We start from the raw sequence: 23,772 nt of genomic DNA, 5'->3' as shown, positions 1-23,772 counted from the left end.
AGTTTAGTGCATGTTTTCAGGCTGGTGTCAAACTGAATGGTAGTTTAGACAATGTCCTGCAGATGTTTTTAGATTCGCTCGACCTATGACCACAGTTATACACGAACGGGTGTGTCTATGATATCTTGGCAACACACGCCGGAAGGGAGGAGGGCCTGTGTCTCGGTCTATCTGTCTGACGTCCCATTTGTTTGTGATGTGTTCTCGTTAACTAGGAAGGGCGACTATACCTTTAAGTGAAAGAAAGCGAAACAAGGAGCAATCAGCGGTGTCGCTGGGTCGCTTTAGCTAGTTTACTGGACGTTCAGGGGGATTTCGATATGATATTTGTTAAAGTAATTTTCCTGTTTTGCTGCCTACGAGACATCACAGGTAAGTTTTCTATCGATTCACACGGAAAGGAAAGTGTTCAGTGGTCGTCAGTGGAGCTAGCGCTAATCGGATCAGGCACTTGTACTCCGGGGCTATCTAACTCGCTAGCTAGCTGGCTAACGTTAATGGTAAACGGCTGTTTGTAGCTGCTAACTGCTGTTTACTCGATATAGAGTGCGTACCAGGCCAGGTTAACCACCACGTACGTTACGTTTAACGGTAACATAGGGGGAGAACTCTCACAGGAAAGCAGCCTGTTTGTTGACAGTTCCTGTGTGGGGTAAACTAACATCACAGTGCTAACGTCTACGAACAGTTCAAATGGCGAGGAAATAATATCACACTCTTAAGTTACAGAAATGTTTACTGGCTTTAGAATAATTTGAAAACAACTAATGCTAGTTTACCATTAAGTGTAGCCGCGCTGGAAAATATATACAAGTTGCCAGTACGTTAGTCTGAGCTAGTCCCTTGCTTATAATGATTAACGTTACATCTAACAGAAGCAACTCTGTAAACTAGCTCTATTACTTTCACTGTTGACATTTAATGACCCAAACAGAGAGTTTAATTGGTCCACTGGTGTTCACATCAGCTTAATGTAATGTTCTTGTTCTTACCAGGGATGAGTAACAGACTGTGGGGTTGGGGTTCTTAAGGCATTCTCTAAGGACTACAGTATTATACTATTTCATCAGTGTCCCAAATCATCTCTTTGAGGACTGTTTTTAAGTCGACAAAAGCTTGTTGTCATTTCAGTAGTTAGTCAGTAACCTGAGGATTAGTGGCTCTCAAAACATCAAAATGAACACATTAAACGTACATGTTAACTTTGTCTTCTAGGAAAATGCTGTTTCTATTGGTGGAACATTTTTACTTAAACTCCAAATGTTGTGGAATGGAGCTCACATTACAAAGAATGTAATTCTTTGACTTATGTTTACAAAAGCCTACATTTATAGCGCGTATCAGATATGTTTCATGGCGCTTATCTTTTTGTCTGTTCATATACATTAACTTTGTGTGTTTTAAAACCTTTACTATATGATTGAGGCAGAGGGGCTACAACATAATGTTTGCATTGTGACTGGCATATTAGCATTTATAGCAAGTTCTTCTGCAGCAGTGCTAGTGGAAGTGTGTAATTTAGGTAAGAAAGCCTTCCCTTTTCTCCTTTTTCTTCCACCATACATCCTTCCATTCGTTGACCAAACAGAAATCATGGGGCCGTGTAGATAATAACAATGAGAGAAACATTATGCTCAAGGGATAAGGAAAGGTGGGACAAAAGATATCCTGATACAAACCTAAATTGTTGCAAACACCTGGCTATTTGCTTCATGCTAGTAAAAGAACATACTGCCCTAAAATGTATGAGATATGACAGACATGATGGGAAACCTATGTGTGGTTAAATGTGGATTGTGAAATTTTCTGAGGAAGTCAGTGTTTCAGATAAACCAGGTTGTCTCACTTTTGACACAGCTGCTGTTACTTGTCCCGCTTACAGTGACGGTACGTAGCAGAGAATCTTTTCTGTAGTCATAAAGCGTTGACTTTTGAAATGACACATCTTGTTCAGAGTTGATGCTTGCAGGTCACAAACAACCCTCTTGCTGTTATTTTACCGGTACTTGGTGATACACAAGTAGAGGAGATGGAGATATTTGAGTTGCCCTGAGCTGTGGGGTCTGTGATGTGTCGTGTTAGCCTGCCTGCCATCACCCAGCATGCATGGTAATGTGAGGCTCAGATCAGTTGTGATGCATGCTGTTAGCACCTCCTCTGTTCCTGTCAGCAGTTTCCTCTCTGTCAAGAGTTGCTCTTGAGGCTCTTGAGGCTGAAACAGATTGCACTGATATCACGATGACATAGCCGTTACAGTGAAAGTGACTGCCAGTTGTTTTCTCATGTTTTGTTGCTGTCAGCTACTACCTCTTATTGAGGTAATCTATTGGCCCAAATGAAATAAGATTGTTCCTTCAAGTCATCATGCAGTGTATTGTTTTCAGAACAGTAATAACAAAAGGTGCCTAAGAAAGAGGGGTGAGTGTCACAGAAAAGTGATTCATTTAACAACACTTTAAAGCAATGAAATAGATTGCAATTAAACAGATTATATATAATTTACCACATATAATGTAATCTTGTTAGAAACAATTGCCAAATTAAATGCATTTAAATGTAAAATAAAGTAGTATTTTTCAAAATATATATTTGTTAGTTATGTTACTATTGCAAATGATAAAATATTAATTCACGAAATAATGACATTATTACAGAAAGAAACGACCTCATCTTACTTATCGCTCTAACCCTAGAAGATAGATCTGTGGATGAATAGCTATTTTATTTCCTATGAATCCAGTTGGTTCGTATCTTTGTGTCACTAGTATCCTAGTTTTGTCATATTGAGGATCAGATGTTTACATGGCGCACAGAGTAACCCGGTCACTCAGATACCTGAAGAGATGATCATTATCCAGCTTTCTGATTGTCTGCCTCTGTCCAGGTGTGTCTTTGTAATTCAGGTATCTGAAACCAGGGTAGATGGTACATGCAAAAACAAACAGGTTATAACCAGGATGGTTATTTACATGTCAAATTATGCTGTAGTTGCTACACTCCTTTTTATGATATTTTTGTTTCTTTTTTTATGTTTAGATGAGCAGCAATCTCCCAGAAATGTCGAACTTACTGCTTAGTTATTATGCAAGCCACCGTCTGTTCATAAATCACCCTTGTGCTGTCACATCATTACATATTAATGGAGTTGTCACGTCCTACTGAGAAGGCAGATCTGGGCAATCTGAGCTGGCAGTGTTTGTTTTTGTACAACGTCAACATATTACCTGATTAATTACAGCGTCGTTCTCTCACCCCACAACCCCTCTTGTTGGTTTCCAGGCTGATTGTTGGTTCAGTCTCATTTTGCAGTCTTCATTTTCATTGTTGAAAAATGGCTAAAGATGATGGTTGGAATATTGTGCTGCCTTCATGGACAAGTTGCTGCTAGCCCGTTACAGCCACTCCCTGCTTGGGCAGGTGTGACTCACACTACATGGAAGCCCTACTGTAATCAACAAAATAGTGTTTAAATACAGGCAGTGTGGCGCACCATATCCCTTTTGGCCTGAGGGAGTCTCTTCATAATGTGTATTTTTCTACCATTTTTCGTTCACTACAAAAGCTTGAGCTCAGCTGTGTGTCAGTACCAGCATGTTAACCTCTTCTACTCCTTGCGTACGCTGGCGTCCTCGGCCGACTATATTCTCTGTCAGAGGTTGTAGCAGACTTACTGTATAGGGCGAGAATGACTAGTATCATATGAAACAAGAAAAACCTAAGGAATCCATTGGTACCAACCATGTCATGCTAGCTTGTAGGGAAGGATGCTAAATAAGTTAGGACCCTAAAGTTTGGCAAGGGAATAACTGGCATGGCCATATTCACAGGGGTCCCTGTAAACAAACGGCAGTATAAATGTGTTATTGTTGCCTATTCTAAAAGGGTTTTCTGCTTACTGGGGTCCCTAAACAGTGTTGTATTTGCATATAGGAAAGCTGAGACTCTTGTGGATTCAATGAGCTCAATTGTATTCATATATGGTGATGTTAGTCACTTTTTGATTCCATCATAAAGATCTACACCTTAACAAAACAAAATGTTTATTCCAGATTGAGATAAACTTCACACCCAGTGCTGAGTTGCATCTCAAATTCATCTTTAGACTTCAGATGATACGACACCACTTCTATGAGCATACACTGCTGATCTGCTATCTCCCCCTAATGAGGCCTAGTCCCCCCTTAAAAAAGACAAAAATGGTCAATGGTAAATGGAATTGAAGAGGTTAAATAGAGCCCTTGCTAATTAAATCATTTCCAAAGGCTGCTTTTGTAGCTACCAACGAAGCATTTATGACCCAAAACATGGGACTGATATTTAGTGAGTAGCCTTCTGTGTAGCCTTAGGAATGCAGATTAGCATTTAAATAGCCTGCAGCCAATTCAGTCACTGTGTTCTCGCACAATGACATTACAGTCGTACTGAAAGCAGAACCTCAGTCACCTGATGTGCATCACGTGCTCCTCATTTGCACTTTAAACTGACTTTCTTTGTCTTTGTGAAAAGAACAAAGAAATGGTCAGTATGAAAGCTGGCAGGATTACCTCTCTGGGGTCACATCAATAGGCTGAATAAGGCTGTTAAGCTCGTCTGGTGACTGACAGCTTTTTCGACCCTTTTCTCATGAAAGACATGTTGACAAGGCACAGGTAGATAATACGATTAATGATGGCTGAATTACATTTAACTGCTTCAGCTTCAGGGCCCTGATATTGAGCATGCTGGCTCCCTGTCATGGTTCACAGGGAAACTCAAATAGAACAGAGCCATCGTTCATTTTCTGAGCAAAACCTTTGGCTCAAAAGAGATGTGCAATTGTGGATCTTCCTCCAGATGTTCCCGTGTTGTTGTGGTTGCGTAATTCCAATCCAAGTGCCGATTGCGTGTTGGAAGAACGAAATGTGTCAGCGCTGTTTTGTTAGTCCATTAGTTCTAAACAAGATTCAGCAAAAGGATCAAAACAGAAAGTGATTATTTTAAGTTTTTCTTTAATTTGCTTTGTGAAAACAAACGCGTTGCAAGCTCTGATATCTGTCTACTGTGTCAGTCACATTCTATGTAAGGATGGATGAATACTCAGACTAATTAAGTCAAATGATAAAGCAAAACAAATGTTACTCTCTTGCAGCAAATGTTTGTTGTGAAATGTTGATGAGCTACTGAACTCTCTTTCAGGTCAGTTCGGGAACCCCTTGGACAAATATATTCGCCATTATGAGGGTTTATCGTATGACACAGAAGTCCTGCACAACAGTCACCAGAGAGCCAAGAGGGCGCTCTCTCCTCAAGACAAGACTGTGCACCTGGACTTCCATGCACACGGAAGGTCAGTTAAATTACAAGCTCACATACACACACACACACACACACATACACACACACACACACACACACACACTCACTGACTGTCTTCCTCAATTCTCCCCTTTTATCTTTCAACTTAACCTCATACAATGCTGCGTGAACTTTATTTTGTGTAGAATGTAGTTGAATGGACTTACAAATATAATCTGCTTTACTCAAGAACATTTAGAAGAACAATGTTAAGTACCTTTTGTTTAAAAAAAGAAAATAATTTAATGTCTTTTCTTTTTGACATTTATCTCAACATTTGTACCTTGACCTATGCTGGGCGTGGCTTATTATGTTCACTTACCGTGCCATCACCACAATATTATATATCTTCATTTGCAATAAAACTTTGTAAGGAAATGCTTTCAAATGTGTAATGGGAATGTTTGTTCAGTTCCCCCAGTGCCATTACATGTGACATGTCATGTTATTTATGACGTCAGAAACATTTCGTTGTGCCGTTGACCCTCTGTTAACCTACATATTAAAAAACAGAAACTTGAATTTGGTTACACCATTTCCTTATTGAACCATCTGGTCATTCAAAGACAAAATGAATGTCAACATAATACTGGGCAGTTGCATCAAAACTGAAAACCAGATCCTAAAAGTCCCCATGTGGAGAGAGCACCTGCTGTTTTCTTTAAATTAGACAAAACATGTGTGAGAGTTTAATTAACCCTGTTTGAGGGATCATCATTGATCTGGTGTTGATGGGTTTTGTACCAGGTATGAAAGATACCCGTCTCTGTGGTGCAGGCGTCTCTCAGAGTACCTGTGGCCACATTGTGGTTATTTATTTAAATCTGTGAAAGAAACAAGACTAACCACATTATTGCAAGCTGTAATCAAATTCTGTTTTAAATGACATGTAATTGGAGATGAGCCGTTGTCAATGCCAAGTAGTCCTAGTAGAGTGGTGCCATCCCTGTTTTGGAAACAGATGATTTTAGGCAATAACAATTGAAATGTTCTCAGATTTGTATCAGCTGAGTTCTTGTCACTTGGTATAAAGTGACAGCGGGCTGCAGCAAAACCTGTGTGTGTGTGTGTGTGTGTGTGTGTGTGTGTGTGTGTGTGTGTGTGTGTGTGTGTGTGTGTGTGTGTGTGTGTGTGTGTGTGTGTGTGTGTGTGTGTGTGTGTGTAAAGCATTTGGAAATAAATGGCACAAGAATATGCAGAAGTTATAGTTGAATATGTTCACTGTGACTAGCAGATGTCTTTGTGAGACTCTTTCCATTTGTCCCTTTATATCTCACTCTCATCTATCTGCTTTCCTTTTTTACTCTTTTATTCATTTTACAATAATTTACCTCAGCAGCACTGTTTTTTTTCAGCAAGCTCCCCCTGCTTTCCTCTTCCCCAAGCCAGGTTTGTTGTGGGATATCAAGGCCCTGTCAAACCGATCCCTTTCCTGTGTTCTTGTGCTCTTTCCTGTCTTTGCTGGCCTGGGACAAACAGCTGGTACTCCCTGTATCGGTGAGGTAACCACAGCGTAATACTGTAGTGTCAAAGGAGGACATTAACACTGTTTCATAGAGGGAGTTGAATTGGAGATGGTTTTGCAGTACGATGCAGTTTCAGAATCTTGGCTGACTGGACCTGCAGTATATTTACGCGCTGTGTACAAACTCTCATGGATGCTTTAGCAGAGGAAAGATCAGTAGTACTGGACCAACCTGATATTTTCAATATAGTGTACTCCACCCCAGTTTACTGAACAGGAAAAGACTAGATGATGAGAGATTTATGAGCAGGTAATATTCCCTCTGGCTTGACATTTATGACAAATATTTTGAATTGTTATTGATGTCCACAAGGAAGGAAACGAGGTTTAGCTTCACATTACTGGCTCCAGTTATAAATGGTCCAGTTATCTGCAGCAGAAAAGCATAGACCCTTGCACAAGCTTATGCACCTGTATGATGCTTACGGTATTACATTGTTATTGTATACTACCGCAGAGAAAGTTTGATTTAACTCTGGTGTTAAGGCTGTCGTTTGTTGTGTTGACTGACATCATATATTGCACATTTGCATTTGTGTTTTCCATGATGGTGATAAAGTTGGCTTCAAGAGCCAGTGGGGATAAAGCTAGTATCTTATTCTTTATATTCTCAATGTATTCATCACGTTTGCCAGTGAGTGAGTGTGTGTGTGCAGCATGTGCAAACACGGACACACACCCTCCCCTCAGGGAAAACCCAAGGCAGGACTGTGTGGCACTATAGAGGAGGGTTGCTGTAACAAGAGAAAAGCTTTCTTGTGTATGCCCGCTCACATGAGTATTTGTAGCTGGATCAGGTGATGGAACAAGGCAGGGCAGATAGCTGTTTCTGGGGAGGACTTCTTTACCAAGAGAGGTGCCAAAAAAGTATTGTCTATAATACAATGCTGGGGGAAGTGACACGATTCAGTTTAGTGTCCAGCTTTCCAAGACTATTTGTGATTTGTGAAATGTATTTTCCCCTTGGAAATACATCAAGATATTAATGATTTGCAATAAGAGAAGCTCAGTTGTGTTTGGAGGCCCAGGCTCACGTAGCAGGCTACGCAATACCCTTAATGATTTTGAAGTTAAATTATTACTCGCATAGGGAGTAATCACACATTTCACTTATTATCTGCTCTCTAATTGTAATCATAGTTCATAGCTATTCAGACCGAGCCAATTCAAATCAGGGTAAACTTGTGTGCTTACATTAGTGGTGAAAGTTCAGTGATTGTGTAGTTAACAGACCGAAAGCACCAACATAGATATATAGTTATACGTTGTGAGGTATAGGTGATTGTTAATAGATAAAATACAGTTTTAAATGTATGTATATTGGCCTCTTTGTAGACACACCATCTCTGTAGACATGGCTTGACGGCACTTTCTTTAGGCCGGCCTGCTTTCTGAGCAAAGTGTGTGACTGTCAGATGCTTGAGTCAGTATGTTCAGCATTTGGGATATGTGTGAATAATTGATCAGTCAGCTGCTTCTGTGTGATGAGTAGCACTGGCTTCATCCACCGCCTTTCCTCTTCCTGTCTGTTGCAACCACGTTTATTTGGTCTGCAGGTTTTTCATGTCTGCAACACGATGCCGTGATTTCCTCTCTTTTTTTTTCTTTTTCAGTTTGTAAAACCATTAACCGTTTGGGGTCCTTTTTAACTGTTCAGTGATTTCTTTGTACGTCATTGTTTTCCCTGAAATTGTGTCTTATTGATAAATAGGTTTTGGATTCCCTCTGATCCATAGAGAGAGGCTGGGCTGCATTATGATTTAGTATTATGTATTGTGTAGTAGCTTGCTGTGTTGCTGTGATTATGACTATAGCCATGGGATGATGTGGCTCTGGCTATGCTATTGTGATTGTGGTGTGCTTTGGCTGTTATGATTGTGGCTGTGACACATTCATTTATGAGTGTTGTTACACTAGCTACAATAGCCATATCCACAGCCACAGCTTCACCCACCATAGCCAGGCAAAGCTGCTGCAGCTGTTCTCCCAGCCAGAGGCTGTATAGTGTTGGAACTCAGCCCTTTTGAAAGGAGTAATGAGCACTAAATGCATAATGTAAAGTGTCACGTCATCTCTCCTTTCTGTAGTATCTGCAGAGTGTTTCCCTGAGCTGGCAGCGTATAGCTGGACTGGACCGACACACTTAATGTCCATATGCATCAGGGCGAATATTGCAAGGGAATGCAAGCCTTTTTTTACCTATTTTTGGATTTTATATTTGTATAAGTGTAAAATTAAAGCGAGGCAATGCAAAAGTAGTTCAGAAAAAACACCCGTGACCTTCTGGGGGGCTCTGCAAGTTTGTGTTTTTCCCGAGAGAAAATGAATCTGAACATATTGAGATTGTGCATTTATTCTTTGGTAGTAAACCCCTGAACACAAAATACAGAAGCTAGTCCATCTTTGTGCCCAAGCCCCATTTGTGTGTCAGGGAATATGCAGGGTACGTATTGTGGTTTAGTTCAAAAGGTTGGACATAGACTGGAGGCAATCTGTAACTGAGTCAGGGGTGTTGGATTTTCGCCCTGGATTTCAGTATTCACGCTATAGGTGTCCATTCATAATGGACTCTGGGCGATAACTTGCAACTTTGGTGTAGCACAGGCTTGGTGTTAAGGTTTGAATCATTGTCTAAATATATGGGGATTCTTTGGTTATGATGTTACTGACTTCCTTTGGTCCTCAGTTCTTTGGAGGACGATCTTTATGATCAAATGTAAAAAAAAAAATTGCACAATGTAGTTTTAAATAAACTAGGTTAATTATATAATTCTATAATATATAGAATGGCTCTTGCTTGGAGATGGTTCTCTCTCAAAAATGTTATATAAAAATGCTGTAATGGACAACAGTCACTGACGATGAACATTCAGAATGCCTTTGCAGATCCCTGATAATGCAGATTACATTTCTAAATAATCTACTTATGGATTCATCTGGGTCTGTGACCAGCGTGCCATGATGGTATCACGGGATGACCGAGCCATGCTTTGCTTGGCCATGAGTGAAGTCATGAGGTCATATTGATTGTTGTAGTGGCCACTGATAAGGTAGAAAGAGGCCAAGAGCTGTGACGGGTGTCCCAGGATGAATAACCAGCAGAGGAATTTATACTAAATCTGTTTCCGGGTGATCTCTGTGTCACCATTGTGACTTCAAAGAGTCTGTGTTCCACATGTTGAGCAGTTTTCTCTCTCTTTTGTTCAAATGATTTTCTTATGTTTTTCTTTCTCTGTTACAATTCTCTTGACTTCATTTGAAATGATCTTCTGACTTAAGAATTCCAGTTCATGAAACAGATTTTTAAGGTGGCAAAATCTTCAATCTAAGGACCTTTTTATTTTACTGTTGAATTGTCTTAGTGACAGGAAAATGTTGCAATGAAACAAAGGATCATTTATCATCAATAAATAACAACATAGCCTTTTCAAAATAAAACAGTAGTCCTACATTTAATTATCAGTGCACTCTCATAGGAATGCAGCACTATCAGAGCGCTAGATACTGTAGATTTAGAGTTTATGAAGGATTCTCTCAAATCTGGGGCAGGTCAGTGACTCTTCCTGAACAAGGATGTCCTGGACTGTGTCTGACCTTTTCAACAATATCTGCTATCTCACAAATATGTTCTCCTCCCCACATTCTGCTGCCTGTCTCTTGTGCTCAGTTTCTTTTGGTTTTGCTCTTTTAATGTTTTCATGTACTCCTTCCTTCAGTGTTGTAAGTCTGCCTTTATGTCCTCGGCCCTTCTTCTCCTCCTGAACACACATACCTCTGCAAATATATTAAGATATAAATATTCAATATACTCACGCTAATGCGACCGTAGTGTAGTTACTTTATAGCGTACGTAGCGTAACGTTAGCTTTTTTATTTCTGCTGATTGCGTTCACGCTTTAAAAATCAAAAGTGGTGTTTATTTGTAAAGATTATCTTGTTGAACAAAACATGTAAGTATCCTAACAATAATCTAAAATCAACTGGAAAAATGTCGTAGTTTTTTTTTTTTTGTCGAGGGAACCAGTGCGATCAATCAGCAAAAATCGTCATCTCTGCAGCTTTCTTAAACCAGACATGGGGCTTCAAACTAAATGTACTATTTGTTTTGTGGTAATGTAGGTAATGTCCAGTGTTTTTGGAGATGGACTTATACAATACATAAATGATTTAAAAACAGAGGCAGTGCCTACACTCGTTCGATTCCTTAAAAATGTAAAAATGTCTGCCAATGCTAATCACTGGTTATATGTGGCTAATTACCTGCCTATGAAAGGACAGGTAAAAAAAAAAAAAGATCAGAGAGTCAATAGTTTATCTACATTTTCCCGATAATGTTTTTTTGTCTTTTTGCAAATTGTGCTAATGTAAGAAATAAAAAATGGTACAGTCCATAAAGGGCTCAGTATGAGGTAGCAATGTGAACATCATTTGAGTCATTTTTGAGAAGCTCACAGCTTGAGAGTAATCCTTGTGATTACTTAAGAGAGTCCTGATAAAGAATATGCCTCTGAAATGCTCCCTACATTGCCTCAGGGTTCTGGGAAGCTAGGGGCTCATGTGCACCTCATGTGATGCTTTTTTTTTCTTTCTTTGACATCATGGTCTTATGTTAACGAAAAGATTATAAAAAAAAAAGTAGTATGGCTGTGCACAAATGTTCATGTGCTTTTCCTCATGACTATAACTCTTCTTCTAACTCAGTGAGCAACAACCAGCACAGCAACACTGTGAAGCTCAGTAGAAAATGTGTGAATGATGCTGCTTTTTCTGCTCAATTCTGTGTATTCCATCACGTCTTTCCAGAGTGTGTCATCCTCTATACTTTGGTATAAACAGTACCAGGGTTGAGGGTGTGTATCGTGTGACCCACATGTCAAAGTACAACTTTGCATTTGGTTTTTTAATTGCTATGCTAGTGACACGTTTTCTCCTGTTCTCCTCTTCAGACATTTTAACTTGCGGATGAAGAGAGATACAACTCTATTCTCCCCAGATCTCATCATTGAGGTATCGGGGGAGGAGACACCCATTGATACATCACATATTTACAGTGGAGAGATCTTTGGTAAGTCCAGCAGTTTCTTCAAAGCAAATGTTTCAAAAGTTGCTTTTATTTTCAATTAAATTGAAAGTCTGTACCATCATTTTCATTGTATCATCCCTACATTATCCCTTATATTCTCTTTAGTGACGTTGTTTTTTTCCAGTTGTTATCACATCACAACACCACACACACAGGACGGGCCTTTACCTTTCATCCAGTTCCTCCTTCCGCTCTTAATCCCCTCCCTTCCTGGACGTCTTCCTGCTGCCCGTCTCCAGCCGAGTTCAAATGAACAAGAGAGAAAACAAGTCTGTTCGTCCTGTTGTGATGAGTGTTTGTGAAACAAAGAGAAAGGGTACCAAGAAACAGAGAGAGTTCTACTTCTCTTATTGAGGAAGGCGCCCTCACAATATGCATCCTTATCGGCTAAGAACTAGCTTGAGTTTGAAAATATAGCTGTGGGAATCTACACAACATTTAGTTTTTGACCACACATTGAGATTTCACTCGAGACGTTTCACGACTGCTTACAATCACAATGTGGCAGCTTTGTATATTTTGAATTGTTCCAACATTTGGGAATGCTACAGATTCTAATTAATCACACAAATTAAGATGTGGTCAGATTCAGCACAAAGATATCTTTTCTTAAACTGCTTGAATATTTGGATCAGCTTCATTGTGTATTGGATATATAGACGTATATTACTTCGATCTTCAAGTTTCTTTACAGACAAAGACTATGTTTTGCCTGCCTCTGCTCATCCTCATCCTCTTTTGTGCTTCAGGTGAAAAGGGAACACTGACCCATGGCTCTGTGGTCGATGGGCGCTTTGAGGGCTTTATTAAAACTCACCAAGGAACATACTATGTGGAACCCTCCGAGAGGTACCTGAAGAACCAGAACGTGCCATTCCACTCCGTCATCTATCACGAGGACGACATCCGTAAGTCTTTGACATTGCACTCGCATTACTGAAAGACACTGTGTGGTCTAGAGGTACTTCATGTCCAGATAATATTGTGACTTCCTTGCCTTTAGATATGTTACAGTACAAGTTTAACAGGAGTATTTTTGAAATGCCTCTGTGTAGGAATGTGTTGGCTGAAGATTTTTACTTGACTTCTTCTATATTGTTTAAAAAAAAAAAGAGATAATCATTTAAAAAGCTACAAAGGAAGATATTAAGTATTTGGGAATGATAATAGGAATGAAAGTGTGAATAAGTTGCTGCAGCAAGTGTTTTGAAGAAAGGGGATGATGATTAAGCAGTTCATAGACTAGCTCACAAGCTTAAGGAGAAGGTTGTGTTTGACAGACTGGTAGCAGTAGGATTTGGTTCTGGGCCATGGACAAGGTGGTCAGTTTTTATACTAAATGTAGTATTTGGGCAGGGCACAGCAAAAATACATCCATTGCTATTGTCAGACTACAACCAACCAACTACAACCAAGCAGTCTCATAACTGCTCAGGAGACTGCAGCTGATGGGAAACTGCAAGTCAACTTTGAAAATGTCTGGAAGTAATAAGTAGATTTCAGACAGACTGTGGTTGGAGAACAAAATGTAGAGTAGGTAGATCAGGTGAGTAGAGAATCATGATTCCAGCAGAAAGTCTGATATGAACCCCGCCCTGGCTTGGGGCTGGCGTGTGCGTGTGCGTGTGCGTGTGTGTGCGTGCGTGCGCGCGAACACACGTATGCGAACACACGTATGCATTGACACAGACATAGAGGGTTTCTTTTGAACTTAGATAGAAATCACCAGCACCGTTATTCATTATTGTTCAAGTATTTTGGTGTCTTGGCTGCTGACCCTCATTAAGCTTTAACTACATAATAATAGTGCATGACAGTTGACAACACACTATTTACTTTTGCTATGAGCGACAACGTTAACATTTATGATTTTTAATGCATCGGTTTGTAACAGCTGCTGAGCTGAAACAACTTATCGTGCTCTTTTTTACTTTCAGTATGTAATATTTTCACATTCGATAAGCCCAAAATAAACATGCTCTATTCCCCATCACCAGTCTCCGTTTTCATATCTCCTTTATCTGAAATAGCTTTTTCAGAGAGGACGGGAAACTTTGAATCATACATTATTTGATCCTGGAAGGCCATATGGGTGTGGCCAGTGGTGAACTGTGTTGTGACTGTCAGCAGAGGTGGTGATTATGTATTGTAAGACTGATCCCATCTTGTTTTTGTGATCCAGTAAAGACAGCTGCTGAAGCCAGATGGCCATGCTGTAGTGGGGCACAGACTCGTATGTTGTAGAAGTGTGTCTTGTTTCTATGAAAACAGAAAAATGCATTAATTTAGTACACGGTGTGCAGTCTAGATAGAAACACATCGACGATTGTGATTGTAAAAATACTGTGAGAATTCCCTATGTAGTCTATTAGTGTTATATAATAGCGTTGTTTGGCATCAGAAATTCTCTTCATACTGTACACGGATGTTGTTTGAAGCCCCGTCTCATTTGCCCTTTAAGACTCACTGCAGTATGCGTACTAGCTTGGAGAGAACTCTGTTACACAGCAGTTGGAAAAAGGCTGGTTTGAACAGAGAAGCAATGTTTTCAATAAGTAGAGGCAGATCAGCTGGTAATACCCTTTACTGCTCAGTGAGAAAGGAGAGAGGAAGATAACGCTGACTTGTCAGTTAGGATTTGTAGAGAGTAAAGCCATAGCAACTCCAGCTTTTTTTTTTTTTTTAAATGCAGCTATTCTTAACGCCCAGCTCAACTTGATTCACCTTCTCCAGCCCACCACACGTGGTTCAAAAGAGATCCATGATGGCAGTGTAAGCCCTTCACAACCATCCTCTTATATCCTCCCTCTCTGCCAGATTATCCTCATAAGTATGGCTCAGAGGGCGGCTGCGCTGACCACTCAGTGTTGGAGAGGATGAGGAACTACCAGGCAACTGCAGTAGAAGACCCAGTGAAAGTAAGTGCCAGCATCACAACAAAGCCCCTCCTCCCTCCTTCCAGCTCATAGTTAATCACACAGATGGACAAGGCTCATGGGATTAAAAAGATCTTATCTCATATCCAAACTACCTTACACCAACAGTACGGGCATGTGTGTATATTTTAGCACAGGTGTACACACTTTCAATCCTAACAGCTGATTTTTTTAAATGCAAGCCATGCAAACATATTTAAATACCTTTTTTATTGCTGTGTAATATTTTGAGCACCAGGCTGTTCTCAGGCTTCCTCAGCCTGGTGCTCAAAACGTTACACATCACTTCAACAGGAGCTACTTGGTGTGCAAATCTACCTGTTTTGAATTCTGCTAGATATGTCTTTGATCCAACACTCTCCCTATCAGACACTGGATATGTGTGTCTTTCTTATCGTTTCTTATTAAACCTTTTAAACATGCCAATGTGTCCCCACTACATCTTCCTTCTGTTTTGATCCTGGTGTTTTTTTTTTGGTACAGGATGTGAACAGTGTGTCGCGGGAGGAGGAGAGCACCCATGGTCCTGTTATTCTGAGGAGAAAGAGGGCAGCGGCGAAAGAGAAAAACACTTGCCAGCTCTTCATCCAAACTGACCACCTCTTCTTCAAATACTATGGCACAAGAGAGGCTGTCATTGCCCAGGTATGCACACAGTGTGTACACATGACTGAAGTCTGGAGGCTCTTTGGCTGGCACCTATAAACTCAATCGCATATCTGTGAAATCAAATAATCACATAAAAGACTGATTAGCAGATATGTCACAATGTAAGAGATTCATCCTCTTTTTTTTTTTTTTTTAAATGGCAGCCCCTGGGAATGTGACAAAGCGTAGTGTCTTCAGTGCAGTAAACATAACAGACTAGCTATCATATGTTGCTTTTTTGGCTTCCTACAAATCTAATTGATCACTTTCTCCACAGATATCCAGCCACGTAAAGGCTATTGACTCAATTTACCAAGCCACTGACTTCCTGGGCCTTCGAAACATCAGCTTCATGGTTAAAAGGATCAGGGTGAGTTGAATCTCCGTACCGCTGCAGATTCAGTTTATATAACAACTGACCTGAAGGGAATTAAGCTGCTAATATGAGTGGCTTTGCAGTTTCTGTAAGTTTTGGGGTCTCTCTCCTCCCTCGCTCCTCTTGTGTAATTGTTCAACTCTCCTGTTTTCAGATAAACACCACCAGTTCTGTAACAGACTCAACCAATCCTTTTCGCTTTTCCAACATCGGAGTGGAGAAGTTTTTGGAGCTTAACTCTGAGCAGAACCACGACGACTACTGCCTCGCCTATGTCTTCTCTGACAGGGACTTTGATGATGGGGTGCTTGGCTTGGCTTGGGTTGGGGCTCCTTCAGGTTGGTACACAACACAACCACACACACACACACACACACACACACAATCCTGGTAATCACTTCCTGTGTTGCTGAGAGACATTTAAGCTGGGTGGATGCTTTCTAAGAACAGCGACTTACTCCAGGTCATCCAGTTGAACAGCATTCTTCCAATTTGCTACACTGATCTTTTGCTGGATACACTTTCATCTATTATTTTGTTAAATTGAGATTAGTTTGGATGTGGATTTTATCCCCAAAATGAAGTCCCCACAATGTGACTCATGTGATTCATAATTAGTTTTTCCCACTAGGTTTGTGCAATATGTTAAATCATTTCAAAACTCACCAAAATTGTCTTTGTTATTAGTCTTTCTATGAAGGATAGTTATGGCCATCTTGGATCCCATTGGTTATCAGTCGGACGACATCTTATCCTCTGAGGGTAGTTGCCCATAATTCTGTGGTTCTGGTGTGGCCAGCGGATATACAAATAACGGATATCTGGGCCAAGACTTCCTCTACCATGCTCTGGTCAATGTTTATGGTCCGATTAGCAACTTCAGACGCAAGAATAGAGTTTGAGTTGAGAGACGACGTCTACAACCTGGTTGTTTCACAAGTTGCTAGTTTACACTGCATGTTAATGCAGATGAATAACATGAGTTAATTCAAAACTAAATCGTTGTCAGACGATAGCCGGTGGGTTCCAGAATTGCTTTTCGGATGCGTTTTGCCTATTTTGCTGTCCACGCCGACTGTTAACCTGGCATTCAACCGAAGCCAAACGTGATTGGTCAATGCTACTCAATCTACAAATGGCAATGTTGTCCTGTTGCCTACAGATTCTGCTTTCATATGCATATATCTGTTCATAAAGATTACACTTATGGTGGCTTCTCCTTCCTATTTCTTTGAATAAGTTTGGATACCACCATCTCAACTTGAAGAATACAGCAACAAACACAGACGATCAATACGGGCAAATTGGCACTGCTGTAAGCTGAAAGAATCGATTGAGGATAAAAGATGGAGAGTAAAATGGGCTGCAGTGAGCTGTGGGGTGATAATTTGAAAAAGGGAGGCTAGAATGAACGGCCATCAGGGATGCTGGACGAGCACAACTAAAGTGCATCTTTTTTTATGTGAAAAGCTGTTTTGTTGCTTCAGTGGAGGAGCTGCACAAGAACACACACACACACACACACACGTGCGGTAAACATATAATGTGCCGCCTTACTTGTGTACACTTACACATAATGGACACATTGTGTTTATTGCTTTAAGTGCTTTGGTCTCTTGTCTCTGTTTCTGTGCGGTTAGGAGCTGAAGTTGCCTCTTTATGTCTGGGTTTATGGATTATGAGAAGAACGACTGCAATGCCGACATGCTTACTGTTAACTGTGGCTGCAAGTGATTTTCATTGTTTTTTTCTAGATGGTCTTTTTTGGGGCATTTTATATTTTTGATCATTAGTAAAAAGTACAGAAATAGCATCAGATTCATCACATATACGATCAGTTCTGTGACAATATATACAATATGTATATGTATAATTATGTATGTGTGTATATGTGTGTGTATATATATATATATTTTAAATTAATGACTCAGAAAATTTTACAGATACAGATAACAGAAAGAAACACAATTATTCAACATAGAGATGCATGCAGCCATTTCAAACCCCTTCTTGAGTGCAGAAGTACATGAGTAGTGTTTTTTTGTGAGCAGTGACTCCTGCTCAGGAGCAACTTGCCATCAGACCACTCTCCCTGCTGTGTGTGTGTGTGTGTGTGTGTGTGTGTGTGTGTGTGTGTGTGTGTGTGTGTGTGTGTGTGTGTGTGTGTGTGTGTGTGTGTGTGTGTGTGTGTGTGTGTGCGTGTGCGTACTTGTGTGGGTGTGTGCGTGTGCGTACTTGTGTGGGTGTTAAATGTGCTATTGTACCTGGTACACTTCACCTAACTCTTGCCTGGCTCACAGCAACAGCCATGCTTTTAATGGAGGCCGATTGATCCCATTTGATGATTGTTTAACTTTATTCTGCAACAGTGAATTTACCCAATTTTTATGTTAAAATACAAATAATATTCTCCATGAAATCTTGTCTTGTATTTAAATAGTGTCAGAATTCATTCTGCTCTCATATGTTTTTATTATGTTGTCTGTCCGTTCTTCTGTTTGTACGTACCAATGTCTTCAAATGTGTCTAAAACGCCCACTTGGACTCAAGGATGAACTGATTACATTTTGGTGGACAAAGGTCACCGTGACAGCATGTTTGGTGGTCAAATAAAAATTCATATGCTAATTATGACAATCTTACACAAATGTCATACGGATGTAAACTTCAATTTGACTGGTTGGTGGAGGCATGCAACCACGAGTGGATGATTCTAGTTATTCTCTTTCCACAGGGAGCTCTGGGGGCATCTGTGAGAAGAGCAAACTGTACTCTGATGGGAAGAGAAAGTCTCTGAACACTGGTATCATCACTGTGCAGAACTACGCCTCCCATGTCCCTCCCAAGGTGTCCCACATTACTTTTGCTCATGAGGTTGGGCACAACTTTGGCTCTCCTGTAAGTACTATGATTTAAAACACTGACCTTTACTAGTACACTTCTTTCTTTTTTCAAGATGTGCAATATATTATATGCATCTCTCTCTTAAGTCTCTATGTGCTTTACTTGCCTACTGTTTTACAGCATGACTCTGGGATCGAATGCACCCCCGGAGAGTCTAAGTTGCAGGACAAAAAGGAGCGGGGCAACTACATCATGTACGCAAGAGCCACATCAGGGGACAAGCTCAACAATAACAAGTTCTCTATCTGCAGCATCCGCAACATTAGCGCCGTTCTGACGAAGAAGAGAAATGACTGTTTTGTTGGTAAATTCTCTCTTACGAACATAACCGTTTCTTTGCTGAGAGTGTGTGAGAGAGATTCTGTCTTCATGCTGTTGTGTCTGTGTGTACAGAGTCTGGCCAGCCTATCTGTGGTAACGGACTAGTGGAAGATGGAGAAGAGTGCGACTGCGGCTACAGTGATCAGTGTAAAGACCCTTGCTGCTATAACGCCAATGAAGGAGAGGGCAAAAAGTGCAAGCTCCAACCTAACAAAATCTGCAGGTCAGATGTGATTAGCATGCTTTCGTTCAGTCCTGTAATTTGGTAAAGAATTATTGAGCACAAATATTGCTGTTAATAGCATTTGTTTGACTGCATATATTCGTAATTCTTGTTCTGCAGTCCCAGCCAAGGCCCATGTTGCACACCAGAGTGTATTTACAAGAGCACGAATGACGCATGCAGACTGGAGTCGGAGTGCGCCCAAGAGGGCACGTGTAATGGAGCTACTGCTCAATGTCCTACCTCAGAACCAAAGGCAAACTTCACCTCTTGCCATGCCGAAACACAAGTCTGCCTCAATGGGGTATGTTAGTATTAATTAACCTCCTTCTTTTTGTGTCTGGAATGAGCAGTTTGTAAGCTTGTATTTCAAGTAAACTTTTTGAAAGCTTTTTTTTTCTTTCTGCATACTTGTTTGGAACAGGTATGCTCTGGATCCATTTGTGAAAAGTATGGTCTGGAGGTATGCACCTGTGCCAGCGAAGAGGGCAAGGATGAGGCAGCCGAGCTGTGCCACGTGTGCTGCATGGAGAAAAGTGAGCGACCGTTCATGGATCAAAAATACTCAATCAAGCTCGAATGATGTGATGACATCAATGACGATAGCTGTGTCATCTTCAGGCTAAAGAACTGAGTTATTGTCAGTATCCAAAACGTCACTCCCTCTCTCTCTGCCCTCAGTGAATCCTAGCACCTGCAGCAGTACAGGCTCAGAGAAATTGGCCCAATTCTTCAACAAGAAGACCACAACGCTGCAGCCCGGCTCCCCCTGCAACGACTTTAAGGGCTACTGTGATGTGTTCATGAAGTGTCGTCTGGTGGACGCCGACGGGCCTCTGGCAAGGCTGAAGAAAGCCATCTTCAATGCAGAGCTCTATGAAAATATTGCAGAGTGGATAGTCGTGAGTGACCCACGACACAGCAAATGCAACAAACACCCGTCAACACAATGACACAAATGCATATAGAAACTATTTCTATGATGTTTCTCGCCTGTATTTAGATGTCCTTTAATATATATTATCTGTTATCCAGGCTCACTGGTGGGCAGTGCTGTTGATGGGCATTGCTCTCATTATGCTAATGGCTGGCTTCATCAAAATCTGCAGCGTCCACACCCCCAGCAGCAACCCCAAACTGCCCCCGCCAAAGCCACTGCCAGGTACAGTACATCATATGTGTTTATATTTACATGTATGTTCACATGCACCCACTTTAGATAGATAGATAGATAGATGAGTGCAGCTTAAGGAGACAGATGTTACATGTTGATGTACTTTGTTGTTGTTTGTGTAGGGGGTCTTGAAATGTGACTATTTGCTATTCAGTTGTAAGATGTTATTGCTATGTTTGCCTCTTCTTCTGCTGTGGGAACCTTTCTGATGGTGTAAAAAAGGAGCAGCATTAATTTCCAGTTTTCATTGTCCTTATTCTGACCCTCACCGAGATGTTTATGTCCTGTAGGTACACTGAAAAGGAAAAAGGCAAACCAACAGGCACGGGGCCAGCGCCACCAACGTCAGGACAGAGAGGACTATCAAATGGGACAGATGAGACGCTGAGACTCTGGTCTGCTCTTTGCCTTGTTTCTTCCTTGTGCCTATAATATGAGCACTTCAGTCCAAAGAGTTACCTTTACCACCTATTGCAAAATTCAAAGAATTTGCAACTGGATCGATTTCACTGGACAAAGCCCAAAGTGTTTTGTTGGGCCTAGCAAACTCACTCAGCTTTTATAGGAAATAAATAATACCTTTTCCAAGGAAAGACAGGAGGAGAAATTCACTGATCTCTGTTATGTGGTCTTAATCTTTGAATGCTTTTTTTTTTTTTTTAACCAGAATGGAGGAAAGAGAGGCAGCTTTGTCCTCCATTGTCCTTCCTCTGTGTCACCTTTTCCTTTCCCTGTTCTTCCTCTCTGCCAAGTGCTGCCATCATCAGTACGATGGCAGGACTGCAAGTCACATCGGTATTTACTACCACCAAAAAGAGCATTGAGATATTAGTTGGAAGAAAACTCTTTGCCAATGTAATTAGATTATTAATCAAAACACCCTCAAAAGCTTTTTATTTCTAAAGCATATATATATATTCCTTCAGTGTGCAATTGTACAGGTGTTGCAGTAGTTTTCTTTTTCTGTGTTTCAAATGTAATAGATTTTCTTAAAGTTATTATTTACTGTTTTAATTCACTTTCTCAGGATTAATACAACAACAGCAAACAAGTGTATTGAGTGGAAACGATGACTGCATGCGTATTTCAGGGTAGAGTCCCTCCTGGCTGAAGCCTGTACAGACGTTGGCGACTGTGGGATGCAGAGGACAGGTTCTATGAAAAGAATTTAGATAAATACGTTTATTATAAATGACTATGTCTTCTAACATCAGATGAAGGGGAGGTGGATTATCTGGATGTGTATATGTATCAACTGGTTTCGCAGCTGCGTTTACATAAAGATATAGTCTTTGTACTACTGAGTATGTCTTTACATTCAGAGCGGTGACAGTGCAACCAAACAGAGAATGTGTTCAAACCTAACTCTGAGGACAAAAAAGCCTGCGTATGTGAGAAGTTATTACAGAACAGAAGTGTCCCATTGGGATTGTCCTGCTCGTTGTGTTCTGTCCACTTTTTGAATTTCAGACACTGGCAGTTGTGTAAGAAATGACAAATTCTGTTAAAACCACTCAAGAGCAGTTGGATCCTCTCAGCCTCTGTATCCAGATGAGGAACCGTTCTGGTTTAAATGTGATTTAGCTTTTATTGATTCCACTTGCAGTTCAGATTACTTGTATATGTGGAGGAATTGAATCAATTGAGGAAAACTAGAGCTTCTAATTTTATTGTTGCTTTGTTGCTGCTGTTGGCGAACAATCACTATTTGTCAGCCATCCACCGCTGTTCTGTCCTTTTCTTTTCCTAGTGATCGGGATTTTCTCAAAGAACTTTGTTTCCCTTGTTACACCCTCTTGGTTTGTGTTATTGCATTTAAATGTGCCTAATCCGAGAGGTTTGACTGAAGTTGGTGTACTAGTGTCAGTGCTCTTTACCAAGGCTGAAACCAAGCATGAGCTGGCAGTTAATCCGAGCACTGTTACCAGTCTGGACTGCTTGACAATGTATGATGATCATCGGAAATGTAAGCGACGATTGATATATATTGGCCAACACATGAAAATCATGTTAGAAAAACTAATTTTCATATTATACTCCATGATTAGTTTCAGATTTTTTTTTAGATAATTATTATTTACTTTGTATAATATTTTAATATTCCCCAGCTCCAATTTGGCTTAACTTGAGTTTTCAGTCGTCTCCAACTTGGGTCAACTTCCTTGACAGATGGATGAGAGGGCCAAACACTACCAGTTTCTCACAGACTATAAAAATATGTATATCTATAGTTTCCTAAAATTATTTTAGGAGGGAACAACTTGGTGGAGCAAAGACAGACTTATTTTTTTTGTTTACCTTTGCAAATATGTTGAATGGAGCACAGCTGCCGCTCGGCATTGTGTTCTTTGCGAGATGTAAGGATGTTGCGTTATTGATTAGATAGAGTCTATGCAGAGTATCACAGAGCTCAACAGCAAACAAGTTAGCCTCTTCACAGAGAAATGCCTTCAATGTTTTCTCCTAAATGGGCACATGGAATATTCTGTTGTGTTTTCATAATAAACTAGTTACTTATGTCTGCAGCAACGTTTCTGAACGGACAAAAATGCAATCCTCTGTTGCTTCTTTTACTGATTTTGTTTGTCTTTCTGGTGCTACTGGTAGTGCTTTTTCTTGGGTTGGAGCTTAAACAATATTTTGTATTATCTTTGGCAAATTTTAAAGCTTTGCGTGTCTGTGTGTGAGTGTGTGCGTTTGTGTGAGAGTGTGTGAGTGAGAGCTTCTTTGCTGAATCATCCGTATCCATTTTATTGACATGGTAAGATGTGGACAATACTGGGTGTTAGGGTATAATACTCTGGAATTCTTTTCTGTTCCACATGTGTCACTGTGATGTTGAGAAAATGTGCACTGAAGTGTAAACGAATAATCCAAAAGGGTATAGATTCAATACTACTGTCTGATTTTAATGTCTCCTGTGTCTTATACAGTGTCTTTGCTGGTCTTTTTTGTTTTAATTTACATTTGTTGGTCAGTTTCCCGTTCTGCTTACTTTGACATTTTTACTTAATTTGCAAAGTTATTGTGCAAAAATATAATTTCTTTTGAATGACTTGAAATGCATTAATAAAGCAGAGTTGATCAAATGTTTGTTTTTCTTGTTTTGCATAATAGCCAAAGGTAGTATTATGATTGTTTAACAGGTTACAGTACTTTGTTTGTGTTTAAGTCTCATTACACCATAAAAGTCAGACACTCAGGGCAGCGATGACATGTGAGACATTACAGAATGGTCTGACATGAGC

General features: G+C 40.3%; 1 protein-coding gene across 1 annotated transcript; it reads left to right on the top strand.

Moving 5' to 3' along the window:
• Positions 1 to 243: 243 nt before the first annotated feature.
• On the top strand, positions 244 to 23,693 carry adam10a (ADAM metallopeptidase domain 10a). The gene is made up of 16 exons (XM_079160013.1): positions 244 to 372; positions 5,176 to 5,326; positions 11,806 to 11,924; positions 12,692 to 12,850; positions 14,760 to 14,860; positions 15,362 to 15,523; positions 15,804 to 15,896; positions 16,057 to 16,240; positions 18,637 to 18,800; positions 18,927 to 19,110; positions 19,200 to 19,350; positions 19,471 to 19,654; positions 19,775 to 19,886; positions 20,032 to 20,252; positions 20,386 to 20,512; positions 20,815 to 23,693. Exons 1-16 carry the CDS (start codon positions 321 to 323, stop codon positions 20,910 to 20,912), a joined length of 2,262 nt encoding a protein of 753 aa, XP_079016139.1. The 5' UTR covers positions 244 to 320; the 3' UTR covers positions 20,913 to 23,693.
• Positions 23,694 to 23,772: the final 79 nt, after the last annotated feature.

This window comes from Pholis gunnellus (genome assembly GCF_910591455.1).
Source record: "Pholis gunnellus genome assembly, chromosome: 1".
Taxonomy (NCBI): domain Eukaryota; kingdom Metazoa; phylum Chordata; class Actinopteri; order Perciformes; family Pholidae; genus Pholis; species Pholis gunnellus.
Note: the sequence above shows the minus strand (reverse complement) of the source record. Positions and strands in the feature narration are given on the sequence as shown.

Coding starts and splice junctions, on each gene's coding strand:
- adam10a (XM_079160013.1), top strand. CDS start 321: ATGATATTTGTTAAAGTAATTTTCCTGTTTTGCTGCCTACGAGACATC. Junction 19,655..19,774: donor CACAAGTCTGCCTCAATGGG/GTATGTTAGTAT, acceptor TGTTTGGAACAG/GTATGCTCTGGATCCATTTG. Junction 20,253..20,385: donor ATATTGCAGAGTGGATAGTC/GTGAGTGACCCA, acceptor TCTGTTATCCAG/GCTCACTGGTGGGCAGTGCT.